Below are 25,521 nucleotides of genomic sequence, written 5' to 3' on the forward strand. Positions count from 1 at the left end.
ATTTGCAAACGTATCGTTGCACACGGCGGTTCGCGAATCGCGCTTCCTCTTCCCGCTGCAGCTGTGTGCGTGTTGTGGTGTACTCGTATTGGCAGCGCGTATGTGTGTGCGTAACTACACTGCAAATTGTGACGGATTCTTGTGTTCCTCAGGGGGAAATAACTTGCGTTTGACAGGTGCGATCTAGTGTGCCGTCTCAAAAATGAAAAAAAACGATGTCTGGTTGCATTCTCTATTTGCGCCACTGGTAAGCGAGAAAATTGATTAAAATGCACATTACAAAGGGGGAAATATATTTTAAAAAAAATATGTAGCTTAAATCTTAAGTATTCCCGTGTGTGTGTGTGTGTGTGTGTGTGACAGAGAGAACGAGAAGGAGAGAGAGAGAGAACGAGAGAGTGCAGCCAGAAATTGCAATACACACAAACAAATTGCCACGCAAAAAGCGGCCGGCTTGCCCTCCCCCTTCCCTCCGCCATTGCTGCCCCCCCCTTCGTCCATCCCTTTGTATGTGTGCATTGGATGCACTTGGTGCGATTCATTTGCTTTTATTACCATTTTTGCCCGTCTCTCCACTCTTTTTTTTCTTATTTTGTGGGGCCTTCTGCGCGATGGCAACCCTGGCAGCAAAATGCGTTGGTGAATAAGTTCTCTACCCTTTCGTCAGTGTGGGACGCGACTTTGAAATGCTTGGAGCTGGCGGCAATGCAGCGCTATATGCAATAAAAACGTTTATAAATAAAAAAATAATATTTACTGAAATCGAAGAACTTCCCAATCGGCTAAACTTTCGCAACGCTTTGAAACGGCGATCGGACAAAAGAAAAAAATTAAGAAAATGTGCGTGAAATGTAACCAACGATTTACAACAATAGTAACACTTATAATAACAAATTAATAAAACAATCAATAAATATATGACAAACTTGTTCGTTTTGTGAGTTCTCCATACCTTTCTAATGGATGTAATAGGTCTGGGAAGTCCTTTAAAAAATGTATAAAAGTCTATATTTGAAATGCTGAACTAACTATTTAGTAGTGCATTTAAATCGATGCATTTCAGACAAAACTTGTACAACTACATATTCCAGTGTTTTTACCTACACTTAAATTATTAAATTGTAAGGAATCGTGTTTTTGGGCACGTTTTTAGTCGATTTCAGGGCTGAGCAATTTTTAAAACCTTTTTCTATTTAGGATATAAAATCAAAAGAGTTTCCCTCTACAATTTTCATGCCGAAAACCAATTGAAGGCAATTAAAACGCATTTTCTGTGCAATTGATGATGACCTACGACAAAGGAAATGAAGTCATACCCATACACACACGACTCTCACGCACACATCCACAAAGCTAGAGGCAAAGTGCAGGCCAAAAGCGAATGAAGAACAAAAACAACAAGCAGGGGCCCTACGAAAGCCAACAACAACAAAGTGCAAATTGCACTGCGCATGCACATGCACAAACACACACACACACAGGCAACCGCAGCACACACAGATACTCCAACTGAGGCGAATTGCAGTGGTGTTCGGGCGCTTTTGTTCGCCTGCGAAATGAAAAAACAGCTCGAAAAAGTACTTAAAAATATATTTAAATTTTAAAAATTACTCGAAAGGCTATTCCAAAATATTCACAAAATTGGGGAACTTTAATAAATTTCAATTTTTTCCGCCTGCATTCCTCCTCTTTCTGGCTTCCTTTATTTATAATATTAAAATGCGCGTCATGCCAACGACAGTTGAATGCACTCGGCCTTTGCCTTCAATGGCTTCCCCCTTGACTGATAATGATAATAAACAGATTATTCGCTTTTTCCAATACGTTTTTGTATTAAAAGCAAGCTCTCCAGCCGCTAGCTTCACTTTGATGCCACAAAGCATGCTTCTTAAGCAGTTTTCGATATTTGAGAGTAAAAATCAACTCTTTTTTTCAATATTTCTAGCTGTTCGTTTCAAAGCTGTTTGGATGTCATTGAATTTCAATACTTACTGAATACGCGTTGATATTCTATTGTCTTGACAATATCTACATTTATGAATCCATCTCCAAATATGTAATACGTTAAACAGTATATTCTTATCCTGACAGAGTTGCATAGTCCACATTTTATACGCTTACTCCGATATTATTTATTTAGTTCTGACTCATAGTCCGACGGCGTTTCCTTTCGACCTTGAGTGAAGTATTTAAAGTAGAATGGGCAGTGCAATTATTAAATTCTCTGCGAACCGCAGAGAATTGCACTTGGTGGTTGTCGTTCTCTGGGCCGCTGGCTTGAGTTGTGTATCTACAACTAGAATTACTCATCATCAGCATTTCCATAGAAATCAGAACTCAAAACAATAAACCAAAGTAAGGAAGGCCGTTTAATTATTAAATAGAAGGCTTTTATACAACATTTACTTACTTAATCTGGTTAAAAACTGCAGTGAAAACTAATTTTTAAAAAACAAAACTTTTTATAACTATAATTGTTAAAAGAGATTTTAAAATGAAAACTACATAACAGAAAAAGCGATTAAACTTTATATATAAATGATATCTAACAAAGGACCTAAAAGGACCATAAACAGGAATGCTAACAAACATAAAATCAAAGTAAATGTGAATTTATAGAATCCTTTCAGGACTTAAAAACTTTGCAAGCAAAACGGCAAAAATATACAAGAAATGACAGTACTTTTCCTACTTCCTTCTTTCGTACCATTTGAACTCCATTTTTTTTGTTGGGCGAGTGCAAAAGGGATGGGTAGAGGTGCCAAAGGACAATGGTTCAAGTGCAAAGAGGATGCCAAGCCGCATGCAACAATGCCAACAACAAGGACCGAACGAACGCCGAAGGACATGCCGTGCAATTTCCTTTTCTGTGGTGAGTTGCAGCTATTGCGTATACGCCGTGTGGTGTACAGAGCGAAAGAGAGGCCACTATGCCGTCTGGATAGACAGAGAGCGACGCTATTTATAGCAGGGAGCTCCAAAACCGAGCTCAGCCTTGATTCCGCCCTTGAACTAACATTGCTGGGGAACTATTCCTGTCTCTCCAGTCCTGACCCTTTCCGTCCCAACCCGTCCATTCCCGATTTCGTACCCTTCGAATCGCCCAGCAGTCGTCACAGCTGGAAACCAGTTGGGGGAGCACATATGAGGAGGATGTGCCAGGGGAATACTGGAGGTACAGGAGGTACTTGGGGCATCGAGAACCACAGTGCATATGCTGCCAGTCAAGCGGTAATTTTGAGTTTGCAGTTCGCTCTTTCGCACTGTCCCATGCCTCATGCCCCATGCTCCATGCCCCATGCTCCATGTCCCATGTCCTTGCCCCACCAAACTGAACTCAGCAGGCTTTGACATTGATTTTGTGCATCCTGCAGCTGTGTTTGTGCCTCCTTCGCTCCCATTGCAACCATGCAACTCCCACTCAACTCTACTCAGCTGTCAGCACTTGCTGATGTCATGCCTGTTTATACAAATAATTTGATTGTTTAGCAAGCACTTAGAAATAAAAGCTTCAAAAGCGGAAAGTATGATAGCTGATATAGGATTAGAGTTATAGGAGGGGTTGGGTCGATTTACGGATAATGGTTAACCTTGAATTTGTTTGTGAAATCCGCATTAGCTGGTATCGAAATTGGAGGAGGTGTTTGAATAGCAATTGTATTTCCAACGAGATCAATATACAAATCACATACAAACTGTAGGCATTGAATGATCAGGTGCATCGTATGATATATTGAGATGTCAGTCAGTTCTGAATTATATATTATTTATTAGTATATATATATGTACTTATTTCACTACAGTTAGCTTAGAAGCTATTTTGCTACTGTGTATTAATGTTCATATCAAATTGCCGATTGAAATATATTCAGGATAAACTAGATTTCTCTTAAGTTAAATCAATTAAATATTTCTTTAAATTACATCTATTCACTTATGAATCAATTTTTGGCTGTAGAGCAAAGTGCTACCTGTAGATTTTCAATGCACCCTTTCCTGTGTAAATTATTTAAATTTAATGCGTAATAAATGCGAAATAAAAGGAAAGTTGCCTGATGAAAAGGAAACAAGAACCACAATTGAAACTTGAGCAAACAAAGGGCTGCGGAAAATGTTTGCAAATTGAGTTTCAAGTAAATATGAGCAATGCAATGTGAAAAGTAAATACACGGAGAGAAACGCACACCAATAAGTCGCTGAGAGCGCACAACTATAAACGAAGTGCTGCACTCACAGATGGTTGAACCGTGGAAAAGTCTCTCAGCTTGTATCTTTGGTCTGTGTGTGAGTTTGTGTCTGTGAGCATCTTTGTATCTATCGGATGCAGTTTTACGCTTTAAAAGGAATTCTGTAGTTTATGCATGCGATGCGTTGTCTATATAAAGTTTTTTTCCCCAGCACCCCCCCTTTGCCATCATCTGCTGCTGTCTCTTTCGCTCGCCACTAGGCCCTCTCTTTCTATGACTGTACTCTGGCAGCCATGGAAACGACGTCATCGCATCATCGTCGTGCGTTGAGATGCCGAACCTAGCCAGCAATGGCGGCCTCCTCTCCAATTTCACGTTCCACCTCTCTGTCGCCGGAAAAATGCAACCAAATTGGGAATCAATATGGGCAAATATTGAATCATAATAGTTCAAATCAGATTTATTCATTAAGTTCTAAGTGAACGTACAAAATAGAACGGTAGGGAATGGAGGGAATGGATAGAGGATAGTTTAAGTTCCTCCAGAGTAGGGGACAGAAATTTTTCCCATAAGAACTAGACGCAGCAACAAAGCAAGTTCTAGTACTTCAGCCCCCCTTCTCCCACTTCAAGTCCATCTTCTTGGCTCTGTTGTGTATCTGTGTATCCATGGAATACGATGTCTTCCTCTTCATCGTTTTTTGCCACTTGCATCCGCAAAAAACTCGAAATAGCCATGGGAGATGAGGTGACGGGACTCATAAGCAGCTTAAGGCACTATTAAAGCCTTCTCTCCTTCTTTTATTTTGAGTCAAAGCATTTCAATTAAAACATATTACGCATACGCCACGTTGCACGTTAGTGAGATAGAAGAGGATTAGGGGGCGGGCTTAAGAGCTAAAAATTCATCAGAGAATGTTATTAAAGATACTAAAGAATGTAAAATGTGTCTGATGCTTGGACTCTTAGAAAAAGTAAAGCGGTTAATGTATATACTAATTATAAAAAGAGAAATATGTCACATGAACGATAATTCTATCGAAATTGCTGTAGAAGCTTGCAGCCATTACATTTGCCATTAAAGCATGTGTACTTAAATGTGTTTAGTTCAATAACACAACGTTATGAGATCCTATAATCCGGCAAACACAGACCCTCAAGTGACTTTGCTGATGTCACAAATTGCTGGTCAGAATTGCGTATACGCCATGTTGACTTTCACAAGCTGCCACACTAAATGCACCTGTTCAAAGCTCGGTCTCCTGCTGTGTCATCAATAACTAACGACCATAATCCTGGTCACCCGCGGCTGCTTCTGTCCCTTGTTCCCTTTCCTTAGTTCTTCCCATCATTGCACATTTTTTGTTGCCAAGCAATTGAAACGGAGATAAATTCAGAGCGGTAGATTGACTGCAACGGAGGGTCGACAGCAGATTAACCCCTGGCGAACTGCTTGATTGACTTTGTTGCGCATGTGCAGGAGGATCACCCTCTCGAAAAAAGGTTCCGAACTTGCCCCATAACTGTACTTGTGCAAAAAGAAACTAAACCGTATTCAGAGCATGACCATCAAACAAAAGGGGGAATCCTCATCGCAAGATAGAGGGGCAATACAAAGAAGAACTAAGAAAGTGAACGAGAGTCAGAGGGGAACATATAGAGATTGCATTCCAGGTCGTATAAAGGGTTAGCTTTGTCTACGTTGCAATTTTCAAAACATTTCCATATGTACGTTTTTATTTTCTGCTGCTGTCGCTGGTCTCGTTCAAATGCATCGTAATGAATGTCATCCGTTTCACTTTGAATTATGTCATCCACTGTGACACACATTTGCAAACACTACCAGCTCGGATACACACACCCATGTGCAATATATAAAGTCGTATATATATACAATCATATATGTAAATATAAACATGCATAGCCCAACCAACTGTTTCTCATTAGCCATAGAAAATGACCCCTTCCTTCCTTCGCCTGATTCCCCATTTGGTCTTCGGTTTCATTAAGGCTTTGTTTCCGTTTTTGTTACACAAGAGTTTTTGTGTATATCTATATATTTCTGAAATCGAGACGGTTCCAATAACTGCTTAGCTATAATATAGATAGAATAAAATAAATAGAATTATAATAGAATTATTTCTTTTTCTTTTTGTTCTGAACAAGGGTGTAGTGGAGTTTTCAGATGGGTTTTATATATATTTATCCTATCTATACAGTCTCCTTTAAATAGTCTATACATACGTTCATAGGGTAATTCGAGTTGATTCCACAACTACACTTAAACGTAGTGGATTACGGAATGTAATTCTACACCGACCCAAAACAATAGAAACAATTTTAATCGTTAAAAAAGTGAACTAACCGACAGCAATAAATAAATTCTCACAAGCCCCTGTTTAAATGAGCAAAATTTCAATTGATGTGAAAAGCTGGTGCTGGCACAAACCGATTACGGGGGAAACATATGCTCAATAAGTTTTAGTACAACAAAAATATTGCAAAATTTTTTACTTACTTTTTTTTTAAATTTTGTTCACTATAAAGTATTGCCGAATAGATAGTTGGCGTTAATTAATATTTTGTGGGATGGTGGCCATTTATCTGACCGTCAAATACTTTTTAAATTTTCATACGACTTTCCCGAGTCATAAAAGTATCAATGTAGAGCTTTGAGCACACATCGTCCATTTCCAGTTGAAGTAAGATAATTAAATGTCCTTGTTTCTACAGGTTGGGTGTTTTCGTCTTGTAGATATATTGTAGATAGAGAAGCTGCTTTCTTTACCTTTGCTTTTACCAATTCAGGTGAAGGTTACAAGCTAATTTTCAGCGCAATTTCCGTGCCTTATTATTATTAAGTGGATCGTTGGCATAAAGTGTAACCAATAATGCGGGTATCAATTTCATAAGATGTTATCATAAACATAAACCTAAATTGCTGCCTTCATTCAACACCGGCATATCCCTTGTAAAAATGCAGAAATTACATGAAAATTATATAGTCGTTGTCCTTAGGGCTTCCTCCGATCTTCACTTGCTGACCAAGTTGCTAAATTTAACGGTACAACTAATTTATGCCGCCAGCGAAAGAAGAAACTTCTAAAGAATTGGCCCGAAACAAAGTCAGAAAAACAGACAATGAACTCCAACTGAACAGAACTCGACTGAAGGCGGAAGTTCGCCAAAGAAGCCAATTGAATGCATCGAAGTTGCATGAAAAAGGGAAAGAACGCAAAACAAGTGCAGTTCAACGAGTCTTTAAAGTTTTGGTGAAAGGGACTTGTCGGCAAATAAAAGAAATGTACTTTTACTAAATACTAAGGAAATATAAATATAAAAACTTTTTTTTTCATAAAACTGTAAATAAATCTTATATCATCAATTCGATGAGGATTTATAAGACAATTAAAATTCAAAACCTATACCTATTATTAGTTATTATAAACAAAATGGAGAAATAGAAAGGAGCTTGAAACAATCATGAAGGAGGGAACTGCACTTAATTGACAGCTGCCTTGAGGTGGCCAACAGAAGGAGCAAGGATTCAGGACGAAAGGACTAAGTAAAAGAACTGCAGCCGTGTCGCAGACTCTTTTTCCTTAGCTACTTGATTAAATTTTGTTTGTTTGGTATACACGGCGTATGCGTAATTAGATCTGTGTATTTACATTAGCTTCGTTTGCTAATTGGACTAAAGTTGCTTAGCGCATTGCACTCGGAAGCTAACAAAGACTGTAAAATAATGTTCGTGAAGCTGTATCTGAAAGAAGTACACTTAAAGAAAGTGGGGCAAGCTCAATTTTTAATGTTTAATTGTTTTGTCTAATATACGATATTTAAAATTACTTTTTGCTCTGCCACATTGAAATGTATCTCGGCATTTAATGGTCTTGATTGTTTATTACGAGATCATTAATTTTAAAATGGTGTGTAGGTAGCTTTGATTTGGCACATTCTATGGTCCGTTTATGGGCTTATGATTTTCCTTGGTGCAAGAAAGACATTGGCATTGAATCGATGTTGATATTGACGAAGATGAAATTCAGGTTTTGGCTTTAAACGATCCTCGACCCCGGGTAGCTCGCCAGAATGTTTGCCTTCTCTTTGACTTTTGCAGACCCCTTTTTGTGCCCCCTTCCCACTGAGCCAGTGACGTTGCATTCATTTTCTGCAACAGCCATGAAACGAGTTTTTGCCACTGTTCTTCCCGCTTTTTTGCCGCTTCTTCACGCCGTCTTCCCCCCTCGACACACATATTCACATTCTTCTGCCACTCCCCTCGTAGCCCCCTTTCCCCAGCCTAACCCCGTTTCGAAACCCCTTTCGTATCGTACCGTACTCCCCTTCCGCTTGCCACGCTCTATTGGACTCTTGATGTGGTGCGACTTTGGTTCGTCTACCTTCTGGCTTTTGTTTAGTTGCCATGTTGCATAGGATTTTGAACCCGTTTCGCTCACCCCCTTTCTGCCACCAACCACCGCCCATGGCCCATTGCATGTGGCGTCCCTAACCTAACCCAACTTTTTAGCGCAAACGCTTTTGTTTCTCTGCTGTTTTGTGTTTGTTGTCTTTGCCCTGCACGTTTGCTGGCTGTCTTCACACTCACACGCACACATACAACACTAATAAAAGGAATGGAAACCGAAAAAATCAACCATATTTTATAGGATTTTATTGGGGAAATTGCATTTGTAGCTATCTCTGATCGGCGGTGGCATGTGTGAATTGTTCAATTAACCCGATTTTCACTGAAACTGTCGACATTTTAGCAAAGCTTTTCATATCTTTTATAGTTATTTAAATTGATTTAAGTATAAAATGTGTCAACAGAATCTAACTAAGTCATTGTATCTCCCAAACTTGAAGTCACTTTAGCTGGAAAATCTAACTCAAGTTATCTAAAAGATGTTTTAAGAACACTTAGGGCCTTTACACCAAAATTTGTAACTGAAAACTTATATCATCGACGTCACAGCAACTAATTAAATTTCCATGAAAAACTTCTTTTAATTTCGCCACTTTTCCACCCTTTTGCACTGGCATTCTGGCATTCTTGATAACTTTACTGCCTCTTTCGTGCCACCAAACTTTGGCATGTCAACTGCGAGAGGAGTGCTGCTCCCACAGGAAAAAGATCTCGTTTTAATGGAAATAATTGCAATTTTGTGCCAAATTTATGACCGGCACCCACGCACACTGGCCGAAATGTCGAGCAGAATCGAAATCTCCTGCATTCGCACTCATAACTCACTCAAGCCAAAGACAACGGATGCTCTCTCCCGCTTTTCTGGCATATGAAAATTTGCAAAAGTAATTTGTGGCACATGTGGGTGGGCTCTGAACAAATGCGAGTTGTGGGTACCACAAGGGGGGGGGGGGGGGCGTGAAATGCAATCAACTACAATGAGAAATTACGTGCAACAAAAACGAAAAGGCAACAAACAAAAAGACAGCGGCAAATGTGTGTAAGCTGCGCGTATTTCCTGTTTGCCTGTGTGTTTGTACGCAAATATGCAAAGTGAATGAAATCGTCAGCGGCCTCCCCAACAAAAATGCACTCGAAGAAAACAGTGGAATGTTTGATTTTAGCTTGGCGCTCAGTAAGTTAATGAAATGGATTTCACAGCTTAACAAAAAGGTGGAATTTACTGATTGATACTCTCATTATACTAATGAACAATACTACAAAATTATTTAAGTTTTAATCACAAGAAAAGAAAAAAGAGAGAAATAAATAGAGTTCATGGGAAATTATTCAGTACAGTCATAAAAGCTTTAAATTATTTCAAAATAATTTTTATAAATATCCCAACAATCTTTTCTTTTATTGCGAAATAATTCGTAATTTACAATGCAAAAAATTTAAAGCACAAAAAGCTAAGGCTGAAGAGAGCCGAAGAGCAACAGCGATTCTCTTAGGTTCTCTTTATCGCGCTTCGCTGCTGCTGCTGCTGCTGTTGCTGCTGCGCAGCAAGTTGCGTGTCATTGACCTTTGGAATTGCATATTGCTGCTGCTGCTGCTGCCGGCGTCGCTTTTTCGCTTCCTCGATTTCGCTTGTGTGCCGCCGCTCTCCTTCGGCTACGTCATTCTACGCTACTTCGCAATGGAATACTGCCACTGCCACATTGAAGTTTTTTCATCTTGCCACATGAGGCAGCCTGTGTCAGTGTCAGTGCCTGTGCCTGTGTCTGGTTGCTCACGTGCGCCCTCTCTTTCGCCCGCTCCACCCGTCTCGCTCCCACCCCTTGAGGAGTGCCAAATTATATCAAGGAAGGAATACTGTGCCGCTTATCTTCCGCCTCCATTGTTGCTCCCGAAAGTTATTTCAATATCTCCGGGGTGGCTCACTCCCCGCCCCCTTTCTTTCAGGTTTTAATGCACTTTTTTCGTCCAATATCTGGGGATTTCTTTCGGTTTCAATTAGGTGCTTAATCTTCCACTGCGAAGAATTATGCGGAACTTCTTTTATTTCGAAATAATGAAAAAGAATTTAACTGCGGTTCGTGGCATTAAATTAACGCTTTTATAAATTAACAAAGGGTTTTATTTGCAACTAACTAACGTAGAACTTTGAACTCTATTTTGGAAATTTGAATATAAAATACGCAAATATAATCCAAACGGTTAAGGCGAACAGCATTATATATAAAATGAAAATAATATTTTATTATTTGATATGAATATTAAGTGAACCTGATGCTAATAGTAATATTATTGAAATTGAAGAAAAACTACCGAAAAGAAGATAAAATTCAATAAAGCCCTTCTCCATTGTTCCGCCACTGAACCATTGACCATCCGGCGGATAATTCGCGACAAACTCCAAAAACGAAAGCAGATGAAAGAAGGGAAAAAGTTTGCCAGCGATTGTCTGGAGACTCTTGTCTCAGGGTTTTCAGTCGCAGAGTTTCCGAGTTTGCGAGTTCATTGAACGCCTTCGCCTTCGCCATCGCCTGCGCCCAGACATAAAGCAAACGCAAACTCAATAAGCGAACGCACAAGCAAATAAACAGCAGCCAATAAGAGATACGAGTGTGCAGATACAAATCGCAGCCAAAGATACTCTTCTCCTGCTGTCACAACAGGCCCAAAGAAGAGCCCAAGACGGCGAAGATACGTGAAAGACGCAGCGGCAAAGCCAAGGGAACAGGTTGAGATGGTCTCAGTCTCAAGGGCCTTTGGGATCGATCGATCAATTGGTGTTTATATGCTGGATTCTGGACCGGAATTCGTCGATCCTTAGGAAACTGAATGGCATCAAACACATTTCATTTCAAATACTTCCAAGTTTGATGTTCAATCTCAAATAAACAGTAAATCTGGGATCTTAATTGATAAAATAAATAAGATAAACTTGTAAGGTTATTATCGAATATTTGAAAGTTTAAAAAAATGTAATTTAACATGTTAATCTAAGGAAAACGAACGAATTTAAAAGGAATGTCCACAGAATCTCAAAATCACATAACGTTGAGAGACACGCGTCATCTGCCATATGATTTAATTGGCGACAAAAATATTGCACAATTGTGGACCTGCAGCTAAAGGCCAGTCAAAACACGGCAAGTGCGGCTGTCCCAGGCCCAGAAACAGCACAAAAAGCCAGACCCAGACCCAGACTCGGCCATAAAAAGGAGCAGTCAATGTACCCAAAAACCAAAAAGAAAAAAAAAGCTTAAAAAAGGCAAAGGAAACGTAGAAAGAAGAGGAAAAACAAAGCAATGTTAGGAGGAACCGTAGCATGACGCGGCAGCCATGACCCACACCAACAAACAGGAAGAGCGGAGCGAAAGGCCAAAACAACTTTTGGCCAAAAAGCGGCAACTGTAATAAAAGTGCAGGAGCGGTGCGAGTGAGATGGCAGCACCCAGCGGGAGCGAGAGGGGCTGTGTGCATAGAGAGCGAGCATTTACTCGCTTCAACGCCAAATTTCAATTACAATTACCAACGCGATGGAGAGGACGAAAACGTCCAGGAAAAGTAGAAAGTTTACATCACAGGATAAAGGAAAAGTGCCTGAATCGCGAGTCTTTGTAAAAAGATTGTGACTGTAGGAGGTACTTACTTATAATATGAAAGTTTGCTTTCTCAAGTAATAAAAAATTAGCTGCAATTTATTATTTCCATATTCCTTCAGCTTGCCATAATTTTATTCAATATTCAATTTAATATTTCTTATAACATGTTTAATTTAATTTTTATTTAGAAAATCTGAAATTTTATAACTATTATAAAGTAAAAAAAAAATGTATATATATTTCGTTTATAATGGAAAAATTAAGTTTTTGCTTATGGTCCTTTTACAATCGCTTGATGTGAAATTTATCTTAAGTACAAAATTACCCCCAAGCTAATATTGTTCTCTCAGTGTAAATGTTTATGTTGTGGGCCAAAAGGAGTTTGGCGGCTTAGAGTGAATGAAGCATAAGTGAGCTGAACTGCAGATGAAGGTTCTCCGTTCTCCGGATTCGCTCTGCTGTTGCTGGATCCGTCGTATAGTCGTATATGGCCATTAAAAATGGCTGCTAACATGGCTGCGAACAACACTCACATTGGCGTACACAGAGAAAAAGAGGAGCATCAGACACTGCGGAAGGAGACACATAAGGCACACAACAACACAAACAAACGTGGCACACCAACACACACGCCACTTGGGGCAGCATTTAAATCGGAGCAGCTCCACGAACGGAGTTGCAAAACAGAACGCCCAAAGGTTAATCAACTCTGCAACTCTCGACTCTCCCATCTGCAGTACAGGGTTGCCATCGCGCAACTCCGCATTTTGCTGTTGTCTGTGGCAAGAAAGGGCGAAAAAGGGGGGCTTGTTGCAGGTGAAGGGGTAAGGGGTTGGAGCGGCGAAGGCCAAGCAGCAGAGTCTAATTGAATTGGTTGGTTGGATGATGTTGACTCTGCTCCACTCTTTTTTGCGCCCCAACTCCAACACCGTCTCAGTTTTCTCCCCTTTCGACTCCCATGACAATGGCATTGAGTAAGAATCACAGGCCTCTCTGCAAAGAGAGCCCAAAGAGTTAGAAGTGCAGAAAGAGCTCAGTGTATTGCATAATTTCGTGCAACTCCCACAAACATAGGCGTTTTTGATCTGTCTGTGTGTAGGTTCCTCGCTCTGCATGTGTATGCGTGTGTGGCATTGGCTTTGATTGTGTGTAGGAGCTTTGGCCTTGGTTTTTTTTTTTTGCAACGCTGGTGATGTCGTTAATCGGGAAATCATATCAAATATCATGCATTTGGATGATTTCCTCATTAGGAGCCAATTGTGGAATATTAATACATCAGAAATCGAAAATTATTATAGCAAAAAAATGTAAGAACGTTTTTGCGGTAAGCATTTGTGTGTATAAATTGAAAAATAGATCTATTAAATATTTTAAATATAATTATACATATAATGATATATTTCATATTATATACTCACACATTTTAATAAACTATCCCAGCAGCGAAAATGCTCAATCACTGGAAATTAACATTGAAAATGTCGCAGTTTTAATTTAATTTTCTGCTGCCAGCGATAAATGAAAATTAATGGCAAAAACGCAGCTTGACAAGCAGCGAGCGAAGGAAAAGCAAACAGTTTCCAGATGATTGCATTTTGCAGACTGGACGCAAATGAAAATGTATTTTTGATTAATGAGCAAAGGGCCAAAGGATGACGCTTTTTTCGAACGTAAATAATGAACGTATAATAAAATTGGCTAGCAAAAAAAATTATTTCAATATAAGCAGAAAATTTATCAGGGTAGCACACACGGCGTATGGGTGATATTTTTGATAAAATTAATGTTAAGTGAAATAGCAAAGGTAAACACACAGAGAGTGCTACCGAGAGGGTTAAGAGAGCTGAAGAGAGTCAAGAACGAGTTGCAAAAAAAGCATGTTGCAAAAATTTGCAGCGCTGCTCTGCTGCTTCTGCTGCTGCGGACTGTTACCGGTTTTTAATAGGAAGGAAACCAGAAAGCAGCCCCTCATGCTGGTATTCGTGTGCTTATGCGCTGGTGTGCGCTGATGTGTGTATGTGTGTGTAGCGTCTGTCTGCTGTGAATTTGTTGAGGCAGGTCCTGGCTGAAATACGCGAAAATAGGTACAGCCAACGAACTGCGCTCCAGACGACTGTCTGCTACCACCGAAAGAAGCATTGAAAACATGTGGAAAAGTGGCAGGGCCAATGGGTGAAGACGGCTGGAGAATCGCATCAGCAGCAGTACCCAGAACCGAGAACCCAGGGCCCAGAGCCCACAGCCCAGAGCCCAGAACCCAGAACCCGGTACCCCCACTAGTACATATGTAGTATGGTAGCTGCAACATGGAACTGGCAACTGGGAACAGGGAACTCGGGACAACAACACACATATAGCCAAAACACTCGATAGATACAGCCGCAGTCGCCGCTCTGCCGCCGCTCAGTCGAGCATAGTGGCATAGCTATAGCTTCAGGTTCAGCCTCAGTTTCGGTTCTGAGCTTCAGCTGCAGCAACGTTTCCTCACCCAATCCACATCTGTACATAATATATATACCGCCATCTGTATATACCCCTTCTCCGTGTATCTTACATGGTTAGCTTCGCGTCGAACTATTTCTTATGTTTCTACATTTTTTTTTCGGTGATTCTTCCACGTTCGTGCAAAAATATGAATATATAATGCAATTTTTCCATCGCTGGCTTTTCTTTGTTGCAAATTGAATCGAAATGCAGCGAGCTGGCCGATCGGCTTACGTGGCTGGGGAGACAAATTTATGGGGGATTAGGACAAGTCAAGTGGAATTGTTCTTTCGCAAAGCTCTCTTTGCTGTTTATCCATGGTCAATGTGCAAACAAGTAATAAACATTCAGAGATATGAATCGTTTACGCTATGTTTTATTTGAGAAAAACCAATCTAATATGGATTTTGACAAATGCAGTGACATTAATTCTTTGTATTCTCTTACCTATCTCTTGCAGATTATCCCAAACTTATGTGACAACAATCAGCAAATAGTCAAAAGCAAAACAGTAATTGAGGTGGTAATAACGAATGAATTAAATATTTAATAGTTTTTCCAGTTCCCTTATCAAATTCAATTCAATTTATAAAATCAAATTTTATCTAATCATTTAAAGAATTAAATCATATTGTTTTAATAATATTTCGTTTTTGGAATTGACTTTCCTTAATCCTCGGAAAAGCTAAATAATATAAGTTTACCCAAAACTATTCTTGTTGTAATCAATTGGATTTCCTTTCAGATTCGGACAACAGAGCTTGCCCTAATGAAAGATCTGAATTTAAGGTAACTATGGTTCAACATTTTATTGTTAGAAATATATTAAACTATTCCTTTTATATTACAGTTGACTCAGAGGATTCCCTATCTATTGTTCTTTCGGAATTTCACAACTTCACCTAATGGATAAAAGCGTTTCCTCATACAAAAGGGGTTGCTTTTCGATTCATCGAGACACATTGAAGTTCACGACCGCCCTAATGATTTCTTATAACTTGAAATGGTGCATACTTACATATGGACCATTAACAGAAACCCGTAAATCCGAACTTGTGCTGTTTTATATCTGTTACAAGACCGGCATTATGGGAGTCTGTCAATGCAAACAACTGGTTTTTGGCAACAAAATCAATGACAAATCGAAAAATCGACAAATGGCGGAGTAAGGATAAAAAGTCGAGTCAAAAACGGATTAATACGAAATAAATAACTACTAAAATAACTAAATAGAAGATCAACAGCGATCCATTAAACAAACTATAACAATAATATGTAATATGAAAACCATCGATAATAAATCGTAAAACTAAATTAAACTAAATATCCAACGTCATATAAATACAACTCAAAACGTCATAATAAGAAAACTGATATGGTATAACAAACTCAAGTTTAAGTTTGAATAACACAACAAAGTAATTTACTTAAATACTCATCTTATGTATATTTTATTTAACATTCAAATGTAACCTTCAAAAGCATTTTTAATATGATTTCTCCGTATTATTTTTCTTCTTGTTTGCCATCATCGTTTCAACCAAAAACCGAACCAATGATATCCAGAAGATCCTTTAAATACCAAACCACCTAGCAAAAAGGACTACACCAAGGACCTTTTTCTCTCTGGCAAATTGAGGTAGTAGGTTGTATAGTAGTAATTACACATCATACTATACAATGTGCTAGCTTTCTTTGCTTGACTACAAGCCGCATTTGATAAAAGAATCCCAATCGAACTGCACCACTTAATAAACCCAATCCCCAGCCATACAAAAGTTGGTGGTGCAACAAATTTTGATTGTGGACAACAAAGAAAGTGTTCTGAGCCAAACTATTGTTAAATATCATTACGAATGCCAAAGTATGTAAATGCAACCGGGCATATGTAAATATTGGCATTGGTGACATGTGCAAATGTTTGTATGGCTGATTCCCTGAGACCCTAACTTGTGACTTTTAATACCAGTTTCACAAGTTTTGATCTCCGGTATTGGACGCAAACTTGCTGATGTTAGTAAAAAATAAGGCAAAAACGAATTCCCTTTCAAGGCACAAGTATCGGCAATTCAGAGAAGTTCTCCAGAAGGTAAAAGCTCACACAAAAAATATAACAAGCTGTATGCCCTAAGATTAAAGTTTCTTCAACAGAAATATGCCGTTCTACTGCCTATGATTGATTGGATATTGGATTGGATTTACTGACCCCTTCATTAGATGGTTTCTCAAACTAAAGATATCTAAGAGTGTGTGTGCTAAAAATAGATCTACAACAGAGGCCAGAAGTATTTTGAACCTACTTTAGGTACATTTTGACTGCAAAGGAAGGAGAAGTTGCAGTTTGATTTTCAAAAAATGGCTAACAAATTCTCGAAACTTACGATCATATTTAACTATGCAAAAGTGAAGTTAAAATATTTTTGGCCCTTATTGTGATTAGTTTTTAAAATGAAAAAGTAATCGATCTTTAAAAATGTAACAAAAGATTGCATTACTTAAATGTTAAAAGTTCTTACAAAAAAGCCCATTTCCAGATAATAGTAATTATTTTAATTATTTCCTTTTAAAAAAACATTTATTGTTAGGCCAATGATTTTGTATATCAAAACTATCACTGAAACCACATATTAAACTATACATGATTTAAATGTATTTAAACTACAAGCTACTTCTAAGTTCTAGAGATACAATGTGAGAGAGATTTGAATAAATCGATAAAAGTTATGATTTTGATCTGAACAATTTCATTGTCAAGAGAGTACAAAACTTATGTATGTATATAGGCATTGTAATGAATAGGTGATTATGGTTCACTGATGCGTGCATTTATCCTTGGACTTCTTTTTACGATCTTCACTTGAATTTGATCTTCGAGTACCTTGAATTGGCATGTAAGGCGGCGTGGGACTGGCACTTTGATCTGAAACGGAAATACACATCAATATATAGCGATACAATTTACGGAGGGTCGTTTTATACATATATACCGAAATTGCCGGACTTGGAGTACTTCATGTGTGGCGATACATCTTGGCCACTGTGATGCGAGCTGTCGTGGGATCCGGCTTCTGATCCATAATGCTCGGATCTGTAAAAAATATATTATAAAGTTAAGGTTACTTTAAGCATTTGAAAATAAGTATGGAGCGAAAGGATTATTTGTGTTTGGCAGCATTTTGGAACGGCCAATAGGAAGATCAATCAATGAATCAATGCATATGTAAAATTAGAACGAGCACTATAGCCGAGTTCCTAGACTATAAGATACCCCTCACTCAACTAAAAGAAGTGCGAGGATATGCAAGATATGCAACTATATGAAACTTAAATTTATAACTAATGACCCTTCGACGTAAAAAAGCATAGGTGAGTGATACAGACAGTCTTGAATTTTTAAAGACAGGATTTTTAGTTTCAGCTAATCAATACAAATTGACACGACATATAATAAAGCAAAAGAAGAAAAAACCTTTGTTATGGACGATAACATCACCTTCTTTAACATTTTGAATTTCCCAAGATCTCGTTGTTCATACGGACAAACAGACGGACAGACAAACATGGCTAGATTGAATTGACTAGTAATCCTGATCAAAAATATATAGACTTTTCAGGATCGGAAACAATTCCATTTATCTGTAACATAATTGTTAACGAATATAGCTTACCCTTTTCCTTTACGACACATGGGTATACAACTTTCAACTCACCTGGTCATGGAGTTGTTGTTTTGAACTGGTTGCATTGCCTCCGTCACGTGCAACGAAAGAGGCCGTGGACCTGGCCTACAACTGTCCACGGGCAGTGTGTAGATATCATCTTCGCCCCTTATGGGCACCATGTTCCTTTGTTGCCTCTGCATGGAACTGTGATTGGAGCCCGAACCCCCATCTCTGGTCAGGCTGCCGTTGGTCAAAGGTCCGTTGTGGGGCCGCTGTTCACGACTACTGTTTAGCACGTCTATGGGATTGGAGTAGGCCTCCACATCGATGTCGGCCTGCGACTGATTCGCATTGCTGGAAAGGCAATCCGGTGGCAGTGGTAGGAGTGGGCCGCAGTGGGAATTGGTGCCACAAAGCAGATTACCGTTTCCATTGGCAGCCTCTGCGGCTTCCTTCTGCTGAGTTTTTCGCAGACGAGCTTTCTCCTTGGCCCTCTTGGCTTTGGCCTTTTCCTGAAAAGACATAAAACTTGTTTTTGTTATGTCAACTCTGCAACTGTAGAACTAACGGAATTTTTGTCTGTTAATGTCTATGAATATCGGCGAAAATATGTAACGCAAACTTGAATATCGCAAAATAAAAGCTACAAACCCTTGCAGCAAGTATACAAATATAACAAGGATACTTTATATAGTTGCAAAATACTGAATAAAATCTATATATTCTCTGCAAGAGTATAATGAATGTCCAAAAGCAAGCCTGGTCTAAGATAGCTTGAGTAATGAAATGCGATTAATAATGAATAGCTCCAAACATGTTACATTGAATTTACCTTTCTGAATCCTAAGTAGTTGTACCTACAGGAAAACAATTTTTTGGAATTCATCTAAGTTTTGAGCACCAGTATGGAAGTTAAATTTTGAATAATGGGAAAACTTATGTTAGTTTAAAAGTAGTTAAAATTTGTTTCCTAGTATCCTATCTTTCTCTGATATAACAATCTATTATATTTATCAGGACTAGTAATATATGTGTACATTTTCTGCTTGAATAAGAATTCTATATTATGTAGGAAGACCTTACCCTATCCTGCAGCATTTTGGCGAGTTCCTTGTCCTGTGCCTCAATGGCCAGCAAGCGATCCCTGTGCTCCTGGCGCACACAGTCCTTCGACTCAATGGCCTGCAGACGGCGAGCCAGCAACTAAAAGAAAGGCCAACTTGGTTACCAGGTATCCTTGATTCATTCAAAACAAACACTGGTACCTCATCTTTCTGCTCCTGCTTCATCTTCTTGCTTATCTCCTGAATCTCCTCCAGCGGCAGCCCGATCTCCCGCAGACTCGCATAGTCGCACGGATCCACATAGAGCTCAATATCATCGGCGTGTTGCTGCATGTGTCTCTCAGCTGCCTTGGCCGATCCCGATCCCGATCCCGATACAGATCCAGATCCCAATCCCGATACAGATCCCAAACCGAAATTGCCCACAAGTTGATCGTATTTCTCGGGTGACAATTTCTGAAATTTCGGTTCGGTTCTTAGGAGATTTTCGTGTGACGGGGAGCGTTGTTTCTGGAGTGATGTTGCAGCTGCATCGACAACGCTGGCCGATGTTGCTGTCGCGCTCGTGGCAGCGATGTTGTAGTCGCGAATGCTGTCAGCAACATCGGCGTAGTCCACCAGCTCATCGATGTCAGCCGGGTGTTCGGTGTGTGTGGGTGGGTGCTGAGTTATGGATGAAGTGCTGGGCATGTTAGTTGTTGCAGATGTGATGGCATTTGTTGGTGCCCGTGCCCGACGTGCCGGCGATGATGATTGATGTTGCTGCTGTTGCGGCGGCTGCTGTGCGTGGTGAAAACGTGAGTGATGTTGCTGCTGCTGCTGCTGTGGCGATGGTAACACATCACTCACCAACAGCTGATTGTGTGCCTGTGCATTTCTACTGGGAGTGGTGCATGCTGCTGTTGCCCCCGGCAAGTCAACAATATTTGGTATAAGCGATAATCCTACATAGTTGTCTGTTTGTGAGAAGTGTTGCTGCTGCAGCTGCAACGGTTGCTGCTGCTGCTGCTGCAGCTGACTGTGATATCTAGCCTGCTGTGAGGTGCTCGGCTCTGGCTGATGTTGCTGCTGTGTCGACTGTGTCTGTTGTGTCTGCTGCTGCTGTTGCAGGTGTATACTTGCTTTGGCGGGACGGGGCGGCGGACGACTCTTGTCCCGTGTGACTGGCGGCGGAACGGGCGGCAAATTAACATAGATTTCCTGCAATCGAATATATCACTCAGGCGATAAGATATTGGTAAGATATACAAGGTACTCACCTGCATTTGCTTGGCTATTAGCTCGCTTTGCATCAGCTCCTTTTGCTGCTGCTCCTGCAGATCACGCTCCAGTTTGTCAGCTATTTCTTTGGCCACTCGCTTGTCATGCTCCTCCCTGTTGAGATATTGTTCTGATTAGTTCTATTGAAATTGCAAAAAGAATGCCGCGTGACTTTAACAATTTTCGGCCTTTGAAAATCACTTCTGTGGTTCCTTTAACAATTGTTGATTACAAATAAGGTAATTAAGGAACTGCCAAAACGAATTTCAATGAAATATTTGCTTTAAATGGTCATGCTGTAACTTCTCTTCATCGGCCATATTGCATTTGGCCATAAAATGCATAAAAAAATATTATTTTTTAATGTTATTAACACTCACTGTTCTGTCAGACGTCTTCTGTAGGCATCCACTCTTCGCTGTGCCTGCTCCTTCTCCTTGATTTGTTCGTGCAGGGCAGTTGGAAAGTCCTCTCGAACCACTGCGTTTCTGTAGCGATTTCCCTTGTAGAAGTCATTAACTGGGGGTAAAGATTTTGTGCATTAGCTTAATGTTTAGCCATTAACTTACACAGGTACTTACTCTCTTGGGACTGAAGCTTATAGGCCAGAGCGCCATCCTCACGCACGAGCCACTCCTTGCACACTGGAATGAGAAAATGATAGAAGAAACAGTTGAGTACCTTGAATCGCCTTCTTTATGACAGTACATTATTACAGTATCTAATGACAAGTGATATTTAATGCTGCAACTATCGGATTACCGGCCAAATCTCTAATGAAGCCCTGCAAGATCGTAAAATTCGGTTTGCTCCACTTGATGCCCCGGTAAACCGATGAGTCACCTTCAAGATGCAGTCTTTCGAATCGGGGACAGACCCGGACTCGAACAAAGGAATTCCATTGAAGATGTACTGCAGTTGGAGTGGGAAAGTTTTGTAGAAGTTGGGGTAGCATTTTGATCGATTTAACCGCCATAGAGCGATCATTCACGTTGATAAGCGAAAGCGTGGTATAAACAGCCTCTTAATTGTGAGCGTAGAATTCGGATTGGGGTTCGCTTGGGGTTATTTATATATGTTTTTGTTGCTTTGCTTTTTATTCGAATTCGGTCGTGTGCTCATGTGTTTACACTATGAAAAAATGTGTATCAGATATGCCATTCCATTACATTACATCTTTGCATTCTTCCATAGTTCATTTAAGAGCTCTATTTCCATTTGATCAAAAGTAAATATGTTATAATTATTATTGTAATAAATTAAAAACAATGATGACTTATATGTTCATATTAATTTTTTCTCAGTGCACATATGGTCGATCTACGCAATTGGAACCGTCTGGTTTTGTGTTCTTGTCTGCTTTTGAGTTGCTGTCATTTATCATTTCATTTAGTTAGCAACCTCGACTCTCAGTCACTGTCTGTGGAAAGTGGAAGTGTGGCAGAGTGGGAAAGTTGTTGGCCAGATGCGAGTTAAAGTTGTAATTTCAAGTATGTCTAGTTATCAAATTGATAGTTTGTTTTCGGGTTGATATGAAATTGATCTACTGATCTACAATGATAGCAGGGGAAGCCTTTGGAAAAGGGTGCAGCTCAACTTTTTCTTCTGAATTTATGAATTTTTGGCATTTTTTGTATGTTTTTAGTTACGCTCATAAAAAATGGTAAATTCTTTCAATGCGTGCTCTGCGTACCATCTATTTTCTCCCTTATAAATACTTCTTAAACAAAAACATTATGTCTTTTCAACACTCTTTATATTTGTAACAAACATGGGCTTAATCACTTTAGAGCCTATATTTTCCGGACGTCCCACATTTCGCTCAATTAGCTTTATCCATTCCCTGTTTTTCCACTTCCATGTCCATCTATGTACATAACTTTCTTATCTGGACACTCCGATCACCCCATGGTGACACTAATTTAAAGGTTCTCTGACTTGAAACTGTCAACTGGCAATTAGTTGAACTCTGGCCCTAGATTTCAACGCCATCAGGGCGAGTGCAATTAGAACACTCCAGTTGAAAATGAATTATGGTTCGGACTCTCAGGGCAGCTAATGCATTTAGAGCGGATTGCACTTAATTAACTGCAATTCGAAATGAAACTGCACTTGCAGATATAATCAATTTAGTTGTTTGATTTCTGACTGCACATAAGCACCTATATACCCGTAAGTACATAACTAATCGGATTCTATATATGCACGTTCATGCTGCTAAAAAAAAAAAACAGTACACATTGTGCCGCTGCATAAACGGAAATATAAAGTATGTAGTTTTTTTCAAGCTCGCGCTTTTCTTGGCCCGCTCGGTCTGCTGAGTGGTTCGGCCTGATTGCTCAGCTCAGGTTGCTTACCCCACCGGCCCCCAAATCCCATTCCCAACTTTGCTTACCACTCCCCCAGATCGCTCAACACTATGCTTATACCCTGGAAGAGTGTGGAAATTCAAGACAGTTGTTTGCAATGACTTCAAGAAGAGTGTATTCTAAACCCGATGTGTCAGGAATCTGAATACAATCTGTCTGGCTTGGCAAAAGTGTGTGGTTACCCCTTTTTTATATTTTACAAAAATAGATTTTTGTACCTCTTCCGAATAAGTGCCTAAATACGTCGATAAAACAATTTCGAAAAACTGTAAAACTTTTATTGTTATTAGAATATGCAGTACCTCATTAAATCGTTTCTTATTTCCACTTAGAAAGTTTGATAATGCTACATAAAGGTAGTTACATGAACGGCTTTAGGCGAGTTTTATAGGGTATGCCAATCTTCGGTTGAATTCTAAAGTGAGCTTCAGTCTTGCTGTTTCATACTTTCAGCATATAACTTACAAAGTCTCGAATAAGTGCCAGTATGTGTGTATATGATATTCTCGTTGTTCTTACGACTCTGCACTTTTGCGTTATAATTCCCCGAGCAAGCGCGGCTTTTTATTATGCACAACGGGCAACGGGCAAAAATACGAAAACAAATTATACAGAAATACAAAAAAAAAATGTGTGTATGAGAACGGCACAAAGAAAACCTGTGCTGAAATTAACTTACTGTACTCCATACGCTGCCGTTGCAGTATTTTTCTTCTTTAAGAAAGAGAGGAAATGACCGAGTCATTAAAATCGTTCAGCAAATATGTCTAGGAAAATTATGGCCAGTGCCATTTGAATTCGCCAGTTGCTATTAAGTCACACGACGAATTTGAAATTCTTTCGATTTCCTGTCGCAACACTGACAGCTGACTTATTGTGGCTGTCCATATGGGAGACATACATTTTTTACCTGGCCCCGGAACGGGTTTTGGCCAAAAAAAAAAAACAAAATAAACACTTTTAACCTCTGCTGCCCCAAAAATTCGCACCACAATGGGTGGTGCAATGTGGGTCAGCAAGAGCATTTTATTGACTTGACCACAAAAAAAAAAAAAAACGATCCGAGAACGGGTTAGTAAGTCAAGAAATTCATGATTCATGGAGCTTAAGGTTTCTGACGAATTCTCTCCACGGGGGTGAAAGCAGGTGGTGGGGAGGGAAGGAATTTTTGGAAGATATCATCTGAGTGAAGGTTGATTAAAAACTGTTGATAATGGTATTTTGTTTTATTTGAAATAACAGAGCATCTTAAGAAAAATTTAAATTTGTTTTTGAAGAATGAGTTAATAGTATCTAATACATATCTATTTATTGTTATTTTGATTGAATCCTACAAAACATATTTTACTATTATTGATAATGATAATAATAAAACTGAAACGTAAAAGGCACCAGGAAATGTATCAGAACATAGCCAAATTGTTTATGGTCACTCCGAATACGCCCCCTTAAATGGGGCACTTAATTATTTAGGTGGAGCAACAATTGTTTAGCTGCCGTCTTTGTGCAATTTGGCCGAAACTGCTTGCATTGCAACCTTTACAAATTTGCCTGCCACATTCAATTAACCTTGCTGGCCAGTCCACTTGCAGTTCCCAGTGTTTTTGCTTGGACCTCTTGGCACTTGCAGGGCTTCGCCACCTTACTTTTGGTTTTCCCCATTTCTCCAATTCATTCTCTCTGATTGGCAACCAAGTTCAGATGGTCGAGCACGCATGAATGGGCCGCCGATCGCGTGAAGAGTTACACAACCCGAGATGGTAATGAATATATAAACCTCTGCATATGCATATATTAAAAAAACTATAAACAAGTGAGGAAAGCCAAAATTAGAAAGCAGTTTGACGGGAAAATTTATGAGAGAGCCCCCGAACAAAATCCAGGAAAATATGTGTGTGCGGCGTGGAAAAAATGCTGTTGACGACGCTTGACGACTGCAACTGCAACGACTGCCAACTGCAGCAGCGAAGACGCGGCGCCGAAAGTGGAAAAACCTGACTCAAGGTTGTTGAACATGCCACTGCCACTGGACGAGAAATGCGGCCTGCAATGTTGACTATTTGAATGTTGCATCTGACAGATACAGATACGGCACACACATACAGATACGGATACACACCGGCAGTATATTTAGCCAGCCTCACATTGGCCTTAGCCTGGCTGCATCATCTCCCGAATTCAATTCATTCAGTTCATTCAAATGAACTCACATTTCGGGTTCAGTTTAGGTTGCCGCTGATTGATTGAATTGCCTCTCAGGCACTCGTGGGCCAAGTTATGCATATCCAAAGCAGAAAGGCCAATAATTGTCTATCCAAGTGCGGTGTTGTGGCAACAAAATAATGCCCAAATTAGCTTTATTTCGGTTTCATGCTACGATACTTATGAATTGAGCCAGTCAAGCTTTCACTGCTTTTAAAATGAGGAAGTTTGCTTTTTAGTCTGACAGCTTGAAACTGTATGCTTTCAGAGTT

The 25,521-nt window shown here is 39.6% G+C and overlaps 1 protein-coding gene, 1 long non-coding RNA gene and 3 other non-coding genes across 8 annotated transcripts in view; 4 read left to right on the forward strand and 1 right to left on the reverse strand.

The window, feature by feature from the left end:
- Window positions 1-17,416, forward strand: lncRNA:let7C (let-7 Complex). Its single transcript, NR_047995.2, has 3 exons — window positions 1-247; window positions 15,153-16,781; window positions 16,844-17,416. It is a non-coding gene; the product is annotated as a let-7 complex (long non-coding RNA).
- Window positions 15,718-15,817, forward strand: mir-100 (mir-100 stem loop). The gene has a single exon (NR_047996.1). It is a non-coding gene; the product is annotated as a mir-100 precursor RNA (primary transcript).
- Window positions 16,318-16,395, forward strand: mir-let7 (let-7). Its single transcript, NR_047998.1, has one exon. It is a non-coding gene; the product is annotated as a mir-let7 precursor RNA (primary transcript).
- On the forward strand, window positions 16,599-16,708 carry mir-125 (mir-125 stem loop). Its single transcript, NR_048000.1, has one exon. It is a non-coding gene; the product is annotated as a mir-125 precursor RNA (primary transcript).
- The window catches only part of CG10283 (uncharacterized protein), an 11,550-nt gene continuing 3,276 nt past the window's right edge, over window positions 17,248-25,521 (reverse strand). For 2 of the 4 annotated variants that reach the window (NM_001169536.3, NM_001169535.3), the window contains 9 exons: window positions 21,260-21,322; window positions 21,059-21,197; window positions 20,678-20,792; window positions 19,620-20,618; window positions 19,438-19,557; window positions 19,187-19,240; window positions 18,403-18,866; window positions 17,680-17,780; window positions 17,248-17,612 (listed from right to left, as the gene is read on the reverse strand). In NM_001169536.3, coding sequence (NP_001163007.1) covers window positions 17,503-17,612; window positions 17,680-17,780; window positions 18,403-18,866; window positions 19,187-19,240; window positions 19,438-19,557; window positions 19,620-20,618; window positions 20,678-20,792; window positions 21,059-21,197; window positions 21,260-21,322 — 2,165 coding nt within the window. In that variant the 3' untranslated portion in view covers window positions 17,248-17,502. Of the gene's footprint in view, window positions 17,613-17,679; window positions 17,781-18,402; window positions 18,867-19,186; window positions 19,241-19,437; window positions 19,558-19,613; window positions 20,619-20,677; window positions 20,793-21,058; window positions 21,198-21,259; window positions 21,323-25,521 lie in introns of all 4 variants that reach the window. The other 2 variants (NM_165255.4, NM_136035.7) reach the window with 1 other exon arrangement.

This window comes from Drosophila melanogaster, chromosome 2L (genome assembly GCF_000001215.4).
Source record: "Drosophila melanogaster chromosome 2L".
Classification (NCBI taxonomy): domain Eukaryota; kingdom Metazoa; phylum Arthropoda; class Insecta; order Diptera; family Drosophilidae; genus Drosophila; species Drosophila melanogaster.